Genomic DNA, 17137 nt, shown 5'->3' with positions numbered 1-17137 from the left:
ATTCCATTACTCCCCGAGCTTGTGCTAATTAGTAATGACCTATAAAATATCTACAGTCAATGTATGCCAGTGGCTTTTACAAAGAGGTTGAAAAGCATAAAAAAAAAATCTAATTATTCAGCGTAGAGCGTAGTTATTTCTTCCATATTTTGAATTTAACATGAAACGTGAGCCAGAACATTTTGACAGTCTGATTAATCTGTCGATCACTTTTTTAGTTTTAGTCAAGCAACAGCCAACCAGGTGCTTAAAGGGATGCAGTCACTTCTCAACATTACGATATGTTGTAGGGAGGACAGTCCATTATCGGCCATAATACTGAGCAGTCATCGGTGTCTCTGAGACGCTGCTGAAACTGTGCATAAGTGTCGGCCGTTGATGTCACTGGAGGACCATCTATGAATGTGAAAACTACAACAGGCCTTTGCACACCAAATGCAAGTCTGAATTTTTTTGTATCCGTTTTTAAATTCATCATCATGGTCCAACTACTCTAAAAAACAAAATCTTATGGACAGATGAGGAAAAAAAAACTTGGGTGACGGATGACTTTTATGGAGTTGGCGTAAACGATGGACAAAATGCGAAGGCGCATCTAATTTTTAGCGTGAAATTTTCTGAAAAAAAAAATCATACTTGGGGTGCTCAGGTCTTTACTTCCTGGTTTGCTACATCCAGCCGTTGTGCTTACCAGCAACCACAACATTGACCCTGAATTAATATGTTGTTCTTTTTAACTGACAGGTCTCAAAAGGTGAAAGTCAGTAGCGTTTTATATGATGCCCTTTTGTCTTCCCCCGGTTCCCCCCAGGGGTGTCCTCTCACCACTTTTGTTTTATACACAAATGAGTTAGTGTCATTATGGGAGCAGACACATCATCAAGTTCACGGATGACGCCGTTATTGTGTCCCTGCACAGTATTGATGAAACTGACCACGGTCCAGCGGGGGAGGACTTTATTGATGGGTGTAAACGCTCCTTCTTGGAAATAAATGTGTCCAGAAAAAAGGAAATGATTATTGACTTTAGGAAGAAGCCTTCACTTAGTCATCCTGCTGTTATTCATGGCCAGGCAGTTGAATCTGTCCTACAGTGTAACTGTCTTGGGGCAATAATTGATAATAAGTTAACCTTTGAACCAAATACTGACAATGTTTGTGCGAAGGCCCATCAGCGCATGTATTTGTGGCGTGTTGTCACCACAATTATGAGAATGTTTTATTCTTGTTTTATCGAGTCTGTTCTAACTGTCTGTTTTGTTTGCTGGTTTGGGTCACTTGCCTTGAAAAACGGGAACCAGTTGGAAGGAATTGTTAAGATGTGCAGGAAAACTGCAGGCACAAATCTAGATGACCTCTCCCATGTGTACAAAGTCAGAGCCACAAAGAAGGCCCGGTCAATTCTTGATGACCTGAGTCACCCCTTGTTCATCGAGTTTAGGTTGCTTCCATCTGGTCACAGATATAATCTGCCGAGATGCAGGGTCGATAGATTTAAGAATTCATTTGTTCCCGCTGCTATTGGCCTTTTGAATGGTGTTATGTAATTCGATGTTTCTTTGTGTGAATTGTTTGGTGTGTCGATTGGTGTGTGTTGATCGTTGATGTTTATTGTGTTTACTGCTGGCTGTGCAGCAAATTGCCCCTTGGGGATAATAAAGATTACCTTGACCTTGGCATTGTAGTGAATGCCACCAAATCCCACGTGAAGGCAGTGATTCACAGATTTTTTCCCTGTACAATTGCAGCCGTTCCTCAGAGACACACAGAGGACTGCTCAGTATTATTGCTGGTAATGATCCCTGCAACAGATAGAGATATATAACATTGAAAATGGTGATTGTTTCCCTTTAAAACCATGAACGCTTGGAAGAGAGTTCTGCAGGGGCCTAAACGATACATAATAGGGGTAATTTTAACCTTTATAACTGTTTTTCCATTAAGAGAATGGTCACCCTGGCCAGCTTTATCATCCAATAAGGAGTCTGTGTTTTGGTGTGCGAGAGCACGTGAGTGAATCCCATCTTCTCATACAGGGCCACAGCGGCAGTCTGGGTGGAGCTGGTCTCCAGGACCACTTTGGAGACGCCACGCTCCTTGCAGAAATTGACCGCCGTCTGAGTCATCATGGCACCAAGGCCCACCCGTCGGCATGATGAAGACACAATCATCCTGAACAGTTCCCCGTACCTCTCGGTTTTGTTCTGTTTGGCCTGAACAGCCACCACAGCCACGACCTGGGACCTCCCGCTGACCTCGGCCTCAGCCACGAAGAAGCAGTCATCCGGCATCGTCAGATAGTTCCCAGGGATGTCCCGCATGTCTGTCCTGAGCCTCTCCCTGACAAAGCCGGCATATAGTTCATGGCAGCAGTAGTAGACCAGTCCCAGCCAGGCTCCTGCTAATAACAGTGCCACTAGCACAGATCCCAGGAGGAGGTAGCCACCAGCAGACAGACCAAGGGTGATGCTGAGGTAGAGAGGGCTGCTGATGGCGTTGTAAAAACACGGCCTGATGTGCTCTTGAATGCCGTTGCTGAACAAGGTGAGGACCTTGTTCTTGTCCGCGGGACGGTATCGACGAATCACCGGCTTCATGACTACACGGAGAGAAAAGACAGGTAAATACAAATGAGACGAGCAGTGAGAAATTTGATATACGTATATGAGGCAAGTCTATGGTATACAGATGGCACAGTGGCTTGGTGGTCACCACTGGTGTCTCAAAGCAAAAAGGTCCTGGGTTCAAATTCAGGTCGTAAACAAACCAAACCAATATGTATCGAGGGGGGTTGGAAAGAGTTCTCAATGTAGAGAGGACCTGGGATGGCCTGCGGTTCGAACCCAGGACCTTTTCGCTGTGAGGCAACAGTGCCAACCGCTGGGCCACCGTGCCGCCCGAAAACAAAACCCCCTCACTTTTCTGAGGAATTAGCACTCTCACCATCATCACCTTTCATTGTCTGTCGAGCAACTCGGGGCTCTAATAGTCACGGTGTTGGCACACACGTTAGGGTCCTCCCTCATAAAAACCTTCACTGGGGTGTTGACAGGTTTGAGGTGCAGTGACGCAAAATCAGCATTAATGCACATTCCTAACAGGAGTGATGTCTCACCCGACTTTCACACATTCTTTTGTGTATTTGAATGGTTAATATGATATCTGCCAGGTTTTAAAAAAAAAAGTGTGACTATCATATTCAGTTAGAAACAATTAGAGCATTTCAATTTCAATGCAATACTGACTATACTCTGTCTGTTAAGCAACACCATATTTATATAGCACTGTACAATTTCACTACAGTATATTGTATTTTCTTTATCTGTACTAGATTAATATGTACCCGACAACTCGTTAATTTCCACACGGTATAGTCATCTATTTCTATACCCAGTCAAGTGTGTGTACTGTATATTGTACGTGTATGTGTGTGTGTTATAGTGCAATATTTAACCCTCAGGTCAATCCTCTGCAACCTGTGCATAACAGTTTGTTAATCCCTACCAAACTGTATAAGTACTCTTTAACCTCCCTTACACCAACCTTGTTGCTGTTGCTGCATATTGTGTATCGTCTGATGTTGATCCATGTGAGCCAAACCCACACAAATTCCTTGAATGTGGAAACACACCTGGCCAATTAAAAGTGATGCTGATGCAAAGACCTCCGTGCCCAGATAGCAAAATTGCTGTGGCCCGGACCCTTTCATCCGGCCCACATACCGCGTGGAATGAGAGCACTTGGGCGGTCCGCTCCCGTTTGCCAGATCTGGGCCAGAACCAGGCCATAGCAATGCCGCATGTGCCACATATTTGCCAAAGGTGGCCCATATTTGTGATATTTGGGCCATATTCACCATTTACCACACGGGCCACTTCAGGGTCACATCCAGATTACATGTTGCCCAGAGCGCCGCATCTTTGCCACAAAAAAAGACCCACATTTGATTTGACATATTTGAGCCAGATTTGCTATTATACATGTGGGCCACTTCAGGCTCACATCCATTTTGTCAGAGCCAGAAGGCCATTAGTGCCGCATCATTGCCTTAAGCGGCCCACATCCGGATGCTACCTGGGTCTTCATATGACAGATATTAACTGAAGTCCATCGCATTTAGAGGCCTAGCGGAATCATGCAGTTGGATTGTCCAACCACAACGAAACGGGACAGCCTGGACTGAGTCCAATCTCCATTGTGTATCACTGAGAAAAGGGCTTCTTACTGTGAAAAAGACGACTGCAAACGCTTTCCCCTCCGTCTGGCGCCCCGGATCAACCTCGACTAAAAAAAACCCAGGCGGTGCAGATGTCTGTTCCGTCAGTCTGCAGCCAAACTAGTCGTCCTTGTCCACTACACCCAACCTTACTGTACTTTATGTCGGTTCAAAGTGCAGTTTATTTACATCTGCACACTCTAACAGAAAACCATGACATATCACGTTCTGTGCAACAGATCTCAACAGGTCAGTAGAGGTCTACATGCATATACTACCCCCCCCCCCCCACGCCTACTCCTCGTTACACAAACAAACCCCGAATCGATGCATTTAACTTTGCTGCAGAAAGTGCAGCATACCGCTTTCTCAGAGGAACCGATGACGTGATTAGAGACGTGTATACATGCGACACACTGGTAGAAGGTGAGCGCGGTCTGCACAAAAGGCGAAAGTGAGAAAAACAAAGCGTACCTTTGATCTGCGGCGCCAGATGACTGATAGAAATCTCAGCGGTTTTGCCCCCCTTTATGGCCTTTCTCTAGGCGACACATGGGCCGAACATACCGCGGCACAGCTTACACTTTAAAAGCGCTCTAGTGTTGCATTGACAGCCGCGTCTTGCAAACTTCCCCCACAGCCCCCCCCCTTCCTCCTCCCTCCCCTCGTAACAACAACGCTGCACAAATGGGGGAAATGGGGTTGTGCTTCAGAGAGGTCAAATTCATGTCAAAAGAACAAAGGGGGGGGGATGTGTAATGGCGAAATGTGCACACACTTGATGCCCAGCAAGCCCACTTTCCCACATGCGAACTCCCATCCGCTTCTTAGCCCCGCCCCCATGCCAAACACTGACCAATGCCTGGCCTCCGTACGCTGACGTCTCAATTTCCCCACTCTTTTGTTAAGACTTCCGGGTTCTGAACGTCATCGTGCGGGTTAAACACGTTTCTTTCGGCTCTGTAGTCATTCAAACCCCGCACACGGACACAAAGTAAAGTTCGAGTATACTTTTAAGTATACTCGAATTTAATTTTGTTTAGGATACCTCTGATAAGTACTTAAAAAGGAAACTGAAAGTATACTCACTGATTTTTATTTTCAAATAAGTGTAAACTACTAATAGTCTGACCCTTTAGCCGAGCGGTTAGTGATGTCGCTTTGTGGTGCAGTACACCTCGTATCGAATCCCACACCGGGCAAGAAAATAACCAGCCACATAAGTATACTCACAGTACACTTGAATGAACTATTTTTTGTAAGGGGAGTAACCTCACGCCAGTCTACTGAGTCATTAGTCCTACTGACTGTTACCTCAAGTGTTTATGTTTTCCATGAAAATCTATAGCTTTGGCGTCTGGGTGGCGTAACGGGGATCGCCGTTTCGAAACCCCTTGTTACCCCCGGCTTGGTCGGGCGTCCCTACAGACACAGTTGGCCGTGTCTGCGGATGGGAAGCCGGATGTGGGTGTGTATCTTGGTCGCTGCACTAGCGCCTCCTGTGGTCGGTCGGGTTGCATGCTCAAAGGGGAGGGGGAACTGGGGGGAATAGCGTGATCCTCCCACGCGCTACGTCCCCCCTGGCGAAACTCCTCACTGTCAGGTGAAAAGACGTGCCTGGCGACTCCACATGTATCGGAGGAGGCATGTGGTAGTCTGCAACTCTCCCCGGATCGGCAGAGGGGGGTGGAGCAGCGACGGCTCGGTAGAGTGGGGTAATTGGCCAAGTTCAATTGGGGAGAATCTGTAGCTTTAAGTAATTACGCTGTTTTGGTAGTGAAAAGTGCCTTAACAACAAAGCTGAACAAGGACTAAACAAACACAATGTCGTGCTAGTGGCCTCTTTGCGTATCTATAGCAGAGATTTGTGGGGTAGTTAATTAGATATCATCAATCAAACTTTGTTTACAGTGTTATATAATCTTTTTTTTTACATGAAAATGCAGTTCAGTGCATTTATTAGTATTAGGACAGGATCTACATGGAATAATTTGAAAATTGTATTCACATCAAAAAGTTGAAATAACACGGTGTGTATGTGTTGTGATTATGTGAGCAGTTAAAACTATTACGTCCCCACTATTACGTGACTTAACCCGCTAAGCCACCCAAGTGTTTGAGTCGGGTATATGGATTTACTACTCTCACCATCTTCTGTGGTCTACAATAATGCGATGAGAATGCAAAATGCTGAAATATGGTCATTCAGGATCATTTAGCTTACCGTTCAGAAGAATGCCGGGGTCTCTGGGTCTGTCTGGTGTTGGGTTAGGTTTGGAGAGTAAGAGTCGATTCTGATTAGACTTAGATGAAGGGTTAGGGCTACAATCCTGGTCTTTCTTGGTTAACTTACCGGTTTAATTTGCTGACGTCATATTGGTTATTTCATTGGTGTTTGAAATCCCAGCGATCCATCTGAAGTGAAACACAAACACCAGCGATGGTTCTGTCAATACTTTTCCCACCACGTAACGAAATAATAGGGTTGGACTTGAAGTCTAGCCATTGTTGCTGTTGGATTTTTAGACCTCCGTGAGCTGTCTGACATACTATATCTGGTTGTTTATACCTTGTAGCTTTAACCTTTAACTACCTGGTGGATTTGCTTACTGGGGCCAAAGCCTCCTGGTTTTGCTGGGCATTTATCAGAGCGCTGCTTGGCAATCTGCTTGACTGGCTGTGTTCATTTAATTGCTTGTATGTTTGCTGCACTGTGGTTTATATGAGCAAGTCTGACAGTCTTAAAAACACAAATCGTTTATTCATCAAGAACTATGTGAGAATGTTCGGTATAAGAATAACTTTTCATGAAATCTTACTCGGTGGAAATATTTCACTGCAGTGGCAGATTATTTTGCTTGTTTTAAGGATTTTCTCACTTGAATTTGCTAAATATTTTCTCGATTGTGACATGGCGTTTTGGAGCGTTGGGAAAATGTTTAAAAACCGCCATTCACTTTAGAAACATTAACAGTGTTTTAGAATGGTGATGATAAAAATTAGGGTTTCCCTAAGATCTTTAGAGACTAACATGCAGTGTTTTGCGTGGTAGGAGTGCAGGGATGTGACAGTATTGTAAGCTTTGCTTTCTTCTGGGGCCTACTGGAATGTGCCAGCGATCCCTCTTCAGATGTTGTGGCAAAACATCGTTGAGTTTGGTAGGTGACCAGCTGATAACCCCGATGACATGCCGGCACGCTGAAAGTAGACTCTCCAATAGATCGTCGAGGTAATGCTTTTATTGTTTGTGAGATGGGCCTCTGGATTCATGACATCCTGATGTCCTCTATGGTAACCACTTACAGGTTAGCACACTGGCGTAACACATGGATTCATACGTTAGTGTGTTGCTTGAATTTGTCCTCAGTGTGAATTCTCGCTGGGCTATGGTACAGGTAGATTTTGACCACAATGTATAAATCTTGAATGGACTGACATTGCCATCCTGCAGAACAGCGCTAATTTGTTTCAGTTGTCTCATTAATCATTTCCACAGCAGACGCATTGCTGTTGAGTATGGTGAGGGGGGCAGTGTTGGGGGGGCTCCTCCTGAAGTCCATTGTCATCGCCACAGTTTTGAGCATGTTTAGCTCCAGGTTGTTATGGCCGAACCAGAGGGCCAACTGATCAACCGCCCATCTATATGCAGACTTGTCACCATCCCGGATAAGGACAATGATGCTTGTGTTGTCTGCAAACTTCAGGAGCTTAACAGACGGGTCACCTGAGGTGCAGTCATTTGTGTAGAGGGAGAAGAGTAGATGGGAGAGCACACATCCCTGGGGGGCACCAGTGTTGACTGTCCGGGTGCTGGATTAGATTTTTCCCAGCCTCACCAGCTGCCTCCTGTCTGTCAGGAAGTCTTTAATCCACTGGCAGATGGGGGCTGGTACCGTGAGCCGGGTAAGTTTGGGAGTGGAGGATGTCTGGGACAATGGTGTTGAACACTGAGCTGAAGTCCATAAACAGGACCCTTGCACATGTCCCTGGGGAGTCGAGGTGTTGGAAGATGTAGTGCAATCCCATATTGACTGCATTATCCACTGACCTGTTTACTTGGTAGGCAAACTACAGGAGGTCGAGAGGGAGCCTGTGATGTCCTTCAGGTGGGCCAACACCAGTCTTTCAAAGGATTTCATGACCACAGATGTCAGGGTGATGGGCTTGTATTTATTAATCCTGAGATACAGGGTTTCTTGGGGACTGGGATGATAGTGGAGCTTTTGAAGCAGGAGGGGACTTCACACAGCTCCAGTGATATGTTAAAGATCCGTGTGATGATAGGGGCCAGCTGATCAGCACAGACTTTCAGGCAGGAGGGAGACACAGCGTCTGGGCCTGGTGCCTTCCTGGTCTTCTGTCTCTGGAAGAGCTGACTCACATCCTCTTTGAGTTCCTGAGTGCAGGTATGTGTGTGTGTGAGGAGGTCAGTGGGGAGCGGTGAGGGGCTGGCTGGGGGTACAGTTGGTTGTGTGATGTGGCCGGAGAGGATGAGGGGTGCGAGAGTGGATTATCAAACCTGCAGTAAAACATGTTCAGATCATCAACCATTTGATGGTTCTCTGCAGTGTGGGGGGATGGTTTCCTGTAGTTGGTGATGTCCTGCAGGCCTTTCCACACAGATGCAGGATCAGTTTAGCCCATTTTGGCTACTCTGATCTAGGCTATGTATACTAAAGGTATAAGGTATATGTTGTTGTTCGTCCGTTGCAGCGACGAGAACCATCTAGTCATCCTGTATGGGCCGAATTCTGTGGGTGAGAAGATGGCTGGTTAGTCCAATCTGCATCCTGAATGTTCTTTGGCAGTGTGGGAATGGGATAGTGGGAGTAGCTGGCATGGTCTTTCCTGGCCTGCCTGCGGCTCTCTGCTGTATATGTATATATGACACTAGGAAACAATTGTGAGGACTTAAAAGGACCAGAGCGTAGCATTAAGTGGCATTTAGCCATGAGGTTAGATTGCAACCAACTGAAGACCCCTCCCTTTCCAAGTGTGTAGGGGATGCTATGGTGGCCTTCAGGTGCCAGTAGCTACTTTCAAAATTATATCATCGTCTATGACTTCATCGAGTAGCCATAATACTTCAAGTGATGAGGTTTCTTTAGATAGATTAGACAGATAGATAGATTTAGATAGATTCTAGTTTTGGCGCATAAATGTAAAATTACAGTCCTGGTAGTAATTGGGTATTTTTGAACATTGACATGGGGAAAATTGTTACTTATGTTGGTAACTTTGCCCATGGGAATGTTCTAGCTTAAGCTATCAAATAAATTGCATTGAGATTGGTGGGCTCCATGGAAGAGGACCTGTTTTCTATGTAGATATGAAGGGCCCATGATTCGTAGTTTCACTACACTAATGAAATATAATTATGAATATCATATCCCCCTAAAGCCTACACATTGGTTCTTTAAGGGCAATATTTAATGACTGCCCTTGAAAAGAAGACCTTGTCTCCTATGAGTCATTATCATGTAATGATGGGCAGTCAAGTAAACCTCCCTCTCTGCTGGTACCCTGATCTTATACATATTCAAGTAACTTGGGGGTACTTGGATATCAAATCAAGGCTTCATGTGGATTTTACACATACAAAAGGTGGTACTAGCTGCAGTCCAAAGACAAGTTGAAGTGTGGAATCTAAATTGCCCATAAGTTTACTGGGAGTGTGCGAAATTGTATATGTGCCCTCAGAGCCAGTTAACTATCTTCAAACATACAAATAGAAGAAAAAGGTCTTTTTTTATTGTTTCTACGATTATTTTTTTCCCTGTAGTCTACTGACAAATCAAGGAACATTACAGAGCAGATACACAATATGGTTTAATACATGATCCCCAACATAGCCTAAGATTACATTTGCACCAAGTCAATTGTGGAAAACGTACACAAATGCTATACAGCACTAATTAGATACTATTGTGATGATGGGGGACAATCATATCATTCTACACTGCGAGTAAACAGCATGGCAGACATAGCATTTTAAATCTGCCCAACACTACCGGGTCTGTTTCTATTTCATGTAAGTATGTGCTGTTTGAGAGAAACCACACTGTTTTTCTGGTGAAACTAGTTATCAGGTTAATTCAGTGAAACTACACAACTTATCAAATTTGTGGAAACATCGCCCCTGGTTTGTTTACAATATCTGACAAACTTAACATAATTTCACCCTCGCTTTGCCCAAGTGATCCAAGATGACAATTTTTGATACCTTTTCAGCCGTTAACTGTCTCAGATGGCATCGCCACCTACTGTTTGTTCATTCAAACAACCAGCAGCACTGCAGGCAATTTGAGGCGCTACTTCACAGTTAGATAAAGAGATAAATGGCGCCCTCTACTGTTTGTCGAACGGAACAGACTACAACATCAACAAGAACGGCATCCTCTCTGTCTAACCCTGTGGAATGGACTAATGACTTGATACTGCATATGCTGGTATTGGTCTGCACAGTCAAGTATTATGTTCCCTCGCACTCCTTTGACATGTTATCAAACATTTGGGTCAGGATATTGCAGAGACATAATGCCATTGTGCTGGGCTTGAGACCTTCCTGATACGCTGCACTATGTTACTGACGTTTATGTAGAAACGTCTAGTCTTGTTATAGCTGTATCCCAGGACAACTCTGCCATCCGTATAGAACTCCACGGCATCTGGGGTGAAGCCCAGTTCACTTGTGACCATCTCTATCTCTGCAGCTAGAACTGAAGCTCCCAGTTCCAGTGTGGGAATGGTATGAGCAGCTTGTGGAGCTAGCTTCGCTTTACCAAGGACAAATCCAGTGTGACATGCTCCTTCTCTGTCGATGACATGGAGATATGCTACTGTCTCAATCGCTTTGACAGAAGCATCTGAGAAAATGTAAAGTTACTTTCTCAGAGCTGTAGAGAGGGTGGTGGCAGCATATGGTCTGGGAATCTCCAGCTGCTTGAGCTCATGCAGTGATTTCCTCCAGATGTTCCATTCTTCTATCTTATCTTCAGGAAGGGGGGAATCCCAGTCAAGAGCCGGACTTGATAATTCCCCTAGCAGGAACGTTCCCTGGATGGTGATGGGTGCGACAAACCCGAGTGGGTCGAAGAGACTATTGACAGTAGCGAGTATCCCTCTGCATGTAAAATGCTTCTCGGTGTCAGCTACACGGAAGGTAAATATGTCCTTCTTCAGATCCCAGCAAAATCCAAGGCTGTGTTGGATTTTGTGGTGGCTGGCATCTCCTGTGTCTGTGCTAACAGGTCGATAGCTTCAGCAGCTGTGGGCATTGACAGAAGTCCGTCATCAACATAAAACCCTCTCTCAACAAAGCACTTGGCATCTAAACCATACTCCTCTTCACCGTGGGCAGCTGTGCGTCGGAGACCATAACTGGCCACAGCAGGAGATGGACTGTTCCTGAATACGTGCACCCTCATGCGGTATTCGATGGTCTCTTTACTGGTGTCATTGTCCTTGAACCAGAGAAAACGAACGAAATCTCTGCTGTCCTCTCATACAATGAAACGGTGGAACATCTGCTCGATGTCTGCAGTCACAGCCACTAGTTCCCGTCTGAAACGCAGTAGAACTCCAAGTAGACTGCTGTTTAAGTCTGGACCAGAAAGAAGAACGTCATTTAGCGAGATGCCTTGCTTTTGCGCGCTGGAGTCGAAGACAACGCTGATTTGATCTTGCTTCTGTTGGTAGTCCAGCCTAAAGATAGGTAAGTACCAACACTCCTGGCCTTCTTGCCTCAGCATGTTCACGATCAAAGATGTTCTGCATGAAGGTGATGAAGTGAGTCTTCATCTCAGGCTTCTTTTCCAGTGTGCGTAGAAGAGAAGCAAGGCGTGTTAATGCCTGGTCTCTGTTGTTGGGGAACCGCTAGCGTGGTGTTCTGAATGGTAGTGGCACCACCCAACTGTTGCTGTCATCCATGAGCATCTCTCTATCCATGATTTCCAAAAAGAGACTGTCTTCGATAGACAGTTCCACTTTGTCATTGTTCTCTGACCATTCAAAGATGGTGCTTTCTATGGCATAGTCGTCAAAGATAAGGGTATTGCATGCAAGAGAAACTTCAGGCGGAGGCTTGATGCTGAAATTCTCCTTGACGCAGAATCGGTTGGGACATGGAGGAAGAAAGGAAGGGCGTCCATTGTCAAGAACATGAGTGTGGTAGGTACTTACAGCTGCAGGCTTGTGCACTGATCCTAGGCAGACATCTCCTACCACAACCCAACCCTGGTCAAGTCTGTGCGAACGGGATGTTGTTGGGTCCATTCCATTGCTCCCGCACTTTGTGGACCTGGAGGATATCACGACCCAGGAGAAGAAGTATCTTGGCTTCCGGATTCAGTGTTGGAATGCAGTGAGCAATGGGCCTTAGGTGAGCATGATACGCTGCCTCAGGAGTTGGTATTTCAGCCCTGTCATCTGACATATTGTTGCATTCAATCAGGGTTGGCAGTTTCACCTTTGTCGCGCCATCTAAGGATTCCATAATGAAACCTGTGGCCCTTCTCCCTGTGGTCTCTGTCACGCTGCACAGGTGTGTACGGTGTATGCTGAGTTTGCTCCCTTGACGAAGAACTCAGTTCTGGCAAACGATCTGTTACTCTGGTCATCTACGGTTACATAGAGCTTGATTTCCTTCTCTGGTGGCCCTCTAGGTAGACCTTAGCTAGGCAGATCTTGGAACAGGACTTTGTACTTCTACCATCTCCACAGACTTCAGTACACTTAGAAGTGATTGCAGGTTGAGGTGCTTCAGCGTCTCCCTCCCTGTCGTGCTCAGTTGAGGTTAAAGGGGATGGTCCTGGGTGAAGGGCTGTAATGTGAGCATCACTGTCACATTCCTTACATTTGATGGTTGCCTTGTAGTTCCTGGCCAGATGAGTGGTTGTAGCACAGCATCTGAAGCATACACCAATTTCTTTTAAGAAAGTCTTGCACTTCTCTAGAGTCTTGCTTCTAAACCCCTTGCAGCGTTTGAGAGGATGGGGCTTCTTATGAAGTGGGCATTTCTTGTCAACATCATCCAAATCTCTCCTTGAACTGCTTGTCTGACTTACAGTTTTTGGCAAGACCTCTCTCTTGTGGGTGTAGACTGAACTTTTCCCTTGCCTCTTTGCTGCCTGCTCCAGTTTCAATAAACTTTGGTTTCCTGATTAAAGAGCAAAGCTTGGATCATTGTGTGTCCGTGCCTCTCTGCAGGTGAAGTCACAGAAGAACGAGAATGGAGGAAAGGAAACATGATGTACAACTTTGTACTGGGAACCTTGAGCCATCAACTTCTCTTGAAGACTATAAGGTAACTTGTCTACAATGGGTGCTACACCACGGGCGGTGTCCAGATAGGTAAGTCAGGGTAAGTAACCTTCATATTTAGCAGATTCCACCTCCTGTAGGAGATCTCCAAGCTCCCTAAGTTTTACAGCGTATTTATTAGTGATCTTTGGAAAGCTGTCAATCCTGTCAAAGAGAGACTTTTCAAAAACCTCCGGGGAGCCATAGCAGTCTTCCAGGCACTCCCAAGCCATTCTTAGGCCCGTAATAGGATTACCTACATGCACGGCTCAAATCCTTCTCACATGATGCGCAGACTGTTCTCCAAACCATTTTGACAAAAGGTCTAGCTGCTCACTAGCAGATAGGTGCAATCCTTCTATGGCAATTGTGAAAGATGACTTCCATGCCCACCAGTTCTCAGGACGATGATCAAACATTGTGAGTCCTGAGTTAACAAGCTCATGGCATGCTAAGTACCTAACAACATCACTTATATAGGTGTGTTTGTTGAGCGGTGGCTGTGGTATAGTCTTAATAGGTGAGGTCGTGAATGGTGGTGCTGGAGAGTTGTGATGAATCACTGGCGTTGGCCTCTGAGGCTGCTGTGTTGTATCATCATTATCAAGCGTATTGCAAGGAGCTCTAACATTTCGAGCTGTAGAGTGATACTGCCTCAATGGTGTTTCAGGTCTAAATATACATGGATGATGGGCTCTAGAGGTGGTTGATATGGTTCAACCCCTAAAGGAGTTGTTGTACCTAGCTGGGACTGACATGGGATGTAGTCGTGAGTGTGTTCAGAGACCTCTCTTACATCTGAGTTCTTTTCTCCATGCTCACCTTCTACTGCTGCCTCCAGAACTTTTGTAACAGCAATGGCTGCAGATACCTCATTTTCATGCTTTAGAGCTGCTAGAGTCCCTTCCATATGAGCCTCTGTCGCTTTTAATTGAGCCTTTTCAATCATAACTTCAGATTCCTTCTTGAGGAATTCTGCCCTGGCTCGAGTGGTCTGGCAGCGGCTATGCTAGCTGATTAGCTTCTTGATCCATTTGTTGAAATGGAGGTGAAGGATCTTGTCTCCAATGCTTGGCATTGCTCCATTGCATCTTCAGTCTCAAGCGTTTTCTCTGCCATCATGTAATGCTGATTCCGTCCAGGCGTATGAAGCGTGATAATGAATGAGGAATGCTTGAAGTGAAGCTTTCTTTTCTTGAATTGTTGTACCCGCTGTGAGGTTGCTTTGTTATTATTCTGTCCCTAATGCATGTTTCATCTACACAAAAACTGACAGATAGCTAACAAACAGGATTCAGAGAAAAGTCGAACACGGGAGTGAAGTTAAGGTGTTTTACTGAGTCCTCCTTTCTCTTCTTTTCCTTTTTTCCTTTTTTGCAAAACGGAAGTAAAGGCAAAGTTACAATGCTTTGGTTACAAACTGTTCTCAAAATACAGCACAAATGAATTCTCTTTGCTTACAAATAGCCTAAATGCACATGCTACGACAAGAAGCTACATTTAGCTTAGCTTACCATTTTTAATCTTAGCAAATGAAATTATCACAAATAGCATTGTTAATCCAAACGTTTGAATTCTAAATTATAAATATGCACATTTGCACAAAACAAAACAAAAGGTAACAAACTTACAAGCGAAGGCTCTCCAAGGCACAAGCTTAAAAGAAAAACAGAGCGGAACTTTCTTTCTGACGCATGAAGAAATTCTTGCAGACTGCCGTCTTTTCCTGGTTGACCTCTAACCTATGAGTCACATGATCTGAACTGATCTGAACAGATTTTTTTTTCCTGTACAATTGCAGCAGTTTCTCAGAGACACACAGAGGACTGCTTAGTATTATTGCTGGTAATGATATATAATATTGAAAATGGTGATTGTTTCCCTTTAAAACCAAGAACCCTAGAAGAGAGTTCTGCAGGGGGCTAAACGATACATAATAGGGATAATTTTAACCTTTATAGGTGTTTTTCCATTAAGAGAATGGTCGCCCTGGCCAGCTTTATCATCCAAACAGCATCTTGTGTTTTGGTGTGCGAGAGCACATGAGTGAATCCCGTCTTCTCATACAGGGCTACAGCGGCAATTTGGGGCGAGCTGGTCTCCAGGACCACTTTCGAGATGCCATGCTCCTTGCAGAAATTGACCGCTGTCTGGATCATCCTGGCACCAAGGCCCACCCGTCGGCATGATGAAGACACAATCATCCTGAACAGTTCCCCATACTTCTCTGTTCTGTTCTGTTTGGCCACCACAGCCACCATAGCCACGACCTGGGACCTCCCACTGACCTCGGCCTCAGCCACGAAGAAGCAGTCATCCGGCATGGTCAGATAGTTCCCGGGGATGTCCTGCATGTCCGTCCTGAGCCTCTCCCTGACAAAGCTGGCATATAGTTCATGGCAGCAGTAGTAGACCAGTCCAAGCCAGCCTCCTGCTAATACCAATGCCACTAGCACAGATCCCAGGAGAAGGTAGCCACCAGCAGATAGACCAAGGGTGATGCTGAGGTAGAGAGGGCTGCTGATGGCATTGTAAAAACACGGCCTGATGTGCTCTTGAGGGCCGTTGCTGAACAAAGTGAGGACCTCGTTCTTGTCCGCAGGACGGTATCGACGAATCACTGGCTTCATGCTACACAGAGAGAAAAGACAGGTAAATAGAAATGAGAGGAGTAGTGAGAAATTTGAGAAAACTTTTTAACACCACCAAATTCCTCCACGAGTATAGTGTTAGAAGCGATAGGAGTTATATTTGCCTTTTCCTCCTCTTCCTTTTCTTACATACTTGGACTGGTTTTCATTGAGAAATGATTGGAGGCATGGCTAAGCAGCATTTATAAGGGGACGTCACTGGGATGTGCTGGTGCATCCCCTGGAGTTAGTTAATGGCAGCAGTTTGCATACATATGCCTCAGGATACGCCATTTTGAACATGCGGTTCAGGACACTACAAGTTTACACCTTTCCAGCTCAAGACCATCAACCTAAACTGAACTGACTTACCAAGACGGAGGCCGCTACTTACGGAAGCATATGGCCGAGGCCTTGTCGGAGGAACCTGCTAACTGCTAGCCTGCTACCTTGGTAAGCTAGCCCACCTCTTGGAAATCAGTCCTTCTTTCCATTTATTCCCTCGTTTTTCATCTTTTCTACACACTTCAGGTTAGGACTAGTATTGCGTGCCTAACCCTTAACCCCTAGACCCGACTTCTCTGTTACAATAGGCATATCATAATTATTTGTTAGATTTTTTTTTTATTTGTACAAGTGTTCATAACATTATGACATTTTATAGGTATGCTATTGTAACCGTTCGTCCTCATGTGCATTGTGTTTGAAGAATTGGCCCAGACCAGGATATCTTTGGCGGCAATCTCCGTTTATTCTGACAAGGTTAAAATAAAAAGAATCAAAGTCCTCCAGCCAATAGTAACATGTGCTCTTCAGCCCCTACACAAATTAAATGACATAGGAATATGTTAGCGTGCTACACAGTAAGTTTAAGCTACAAAGAATTTACGGAAAAAACAGCGTTGCTTACGTCTCGCATGTATTACACAAAAGTGCGCGATTAAGGCGGGCGGCATAATTTATAGAGGGGGATGTCAGGTTAACAACACAT

General features: G+C 45.2%; 2 protein-coding genes across 2 annotated transcripts; both read right to left on the bottom strand.

Annotated features, from left to right (window-relative positions):
* Positions 1–1684: 1684 nt before the first annotated feature.
* On the bottom strand, positions 1685–2597 carry LOC130108478 (probable N-acetyltransferase CML1). The gene has a single exon (XM_056275424.1). The coding sequence runs from the start codon at positions 2595–2597 to the stop codon at positions 1923–1925; it is 675 nt and encodes a 224-aa protein (XP_056131399.1). The 3' UTR covers positions 1685–1922.
* A 12874-nt stretch (positions 2598–15471) lies between these two features.
* On the bottom strand, positions 15472–16146 carry LOC130108523 (N-acetyltransferase 8-like). Its single transcript, XM_056275491.1, has one exon. It carries the CDS (start codon positions 16144–16146, stop codon positions 15472–15474), a length of 675 nt encoding a protein of 224 aa, XP_056131466.1.
* Positions 16147–17137: the final 991 nt, after the last annotated feature.

Source organism: Lampris incognitus, chromosome 2, assembly GCF_029633865.1.
Source record: "Lampris incognitus isolate fLamInc1 chromosome 2, fLamInc1.hap2, whole genome shotgun sequence".
Taxonomy (NCBI): Eukaryota; Metazoa; Chordata; class Actinopteri; order Lampriformes; family Lampridae; genus Lampris; species Lampris incognitus.
Note: the sequence above shows the minus strand (reverse complement) of the source record. Positions and strands in the feature narration are given on the sequence as shown.

Bases quoted from the DNA above. Each gene is read 5' to 3' on its own strand.
- LOC130108523 (XM_056275491.1), bottom strand. From the start codon at position 16,146: ATGAAGCCAGTGATTCGTCGATACCGTCCTGCGGACAAGAACGAGGTC.
- LOC130108478 (XM_056275424.1), bottom strand. From the start codon at position 2,597: ATGAAGCCGGTGATTCGTCGATACCGTCCCGCGGACAAGAACAAGGTC.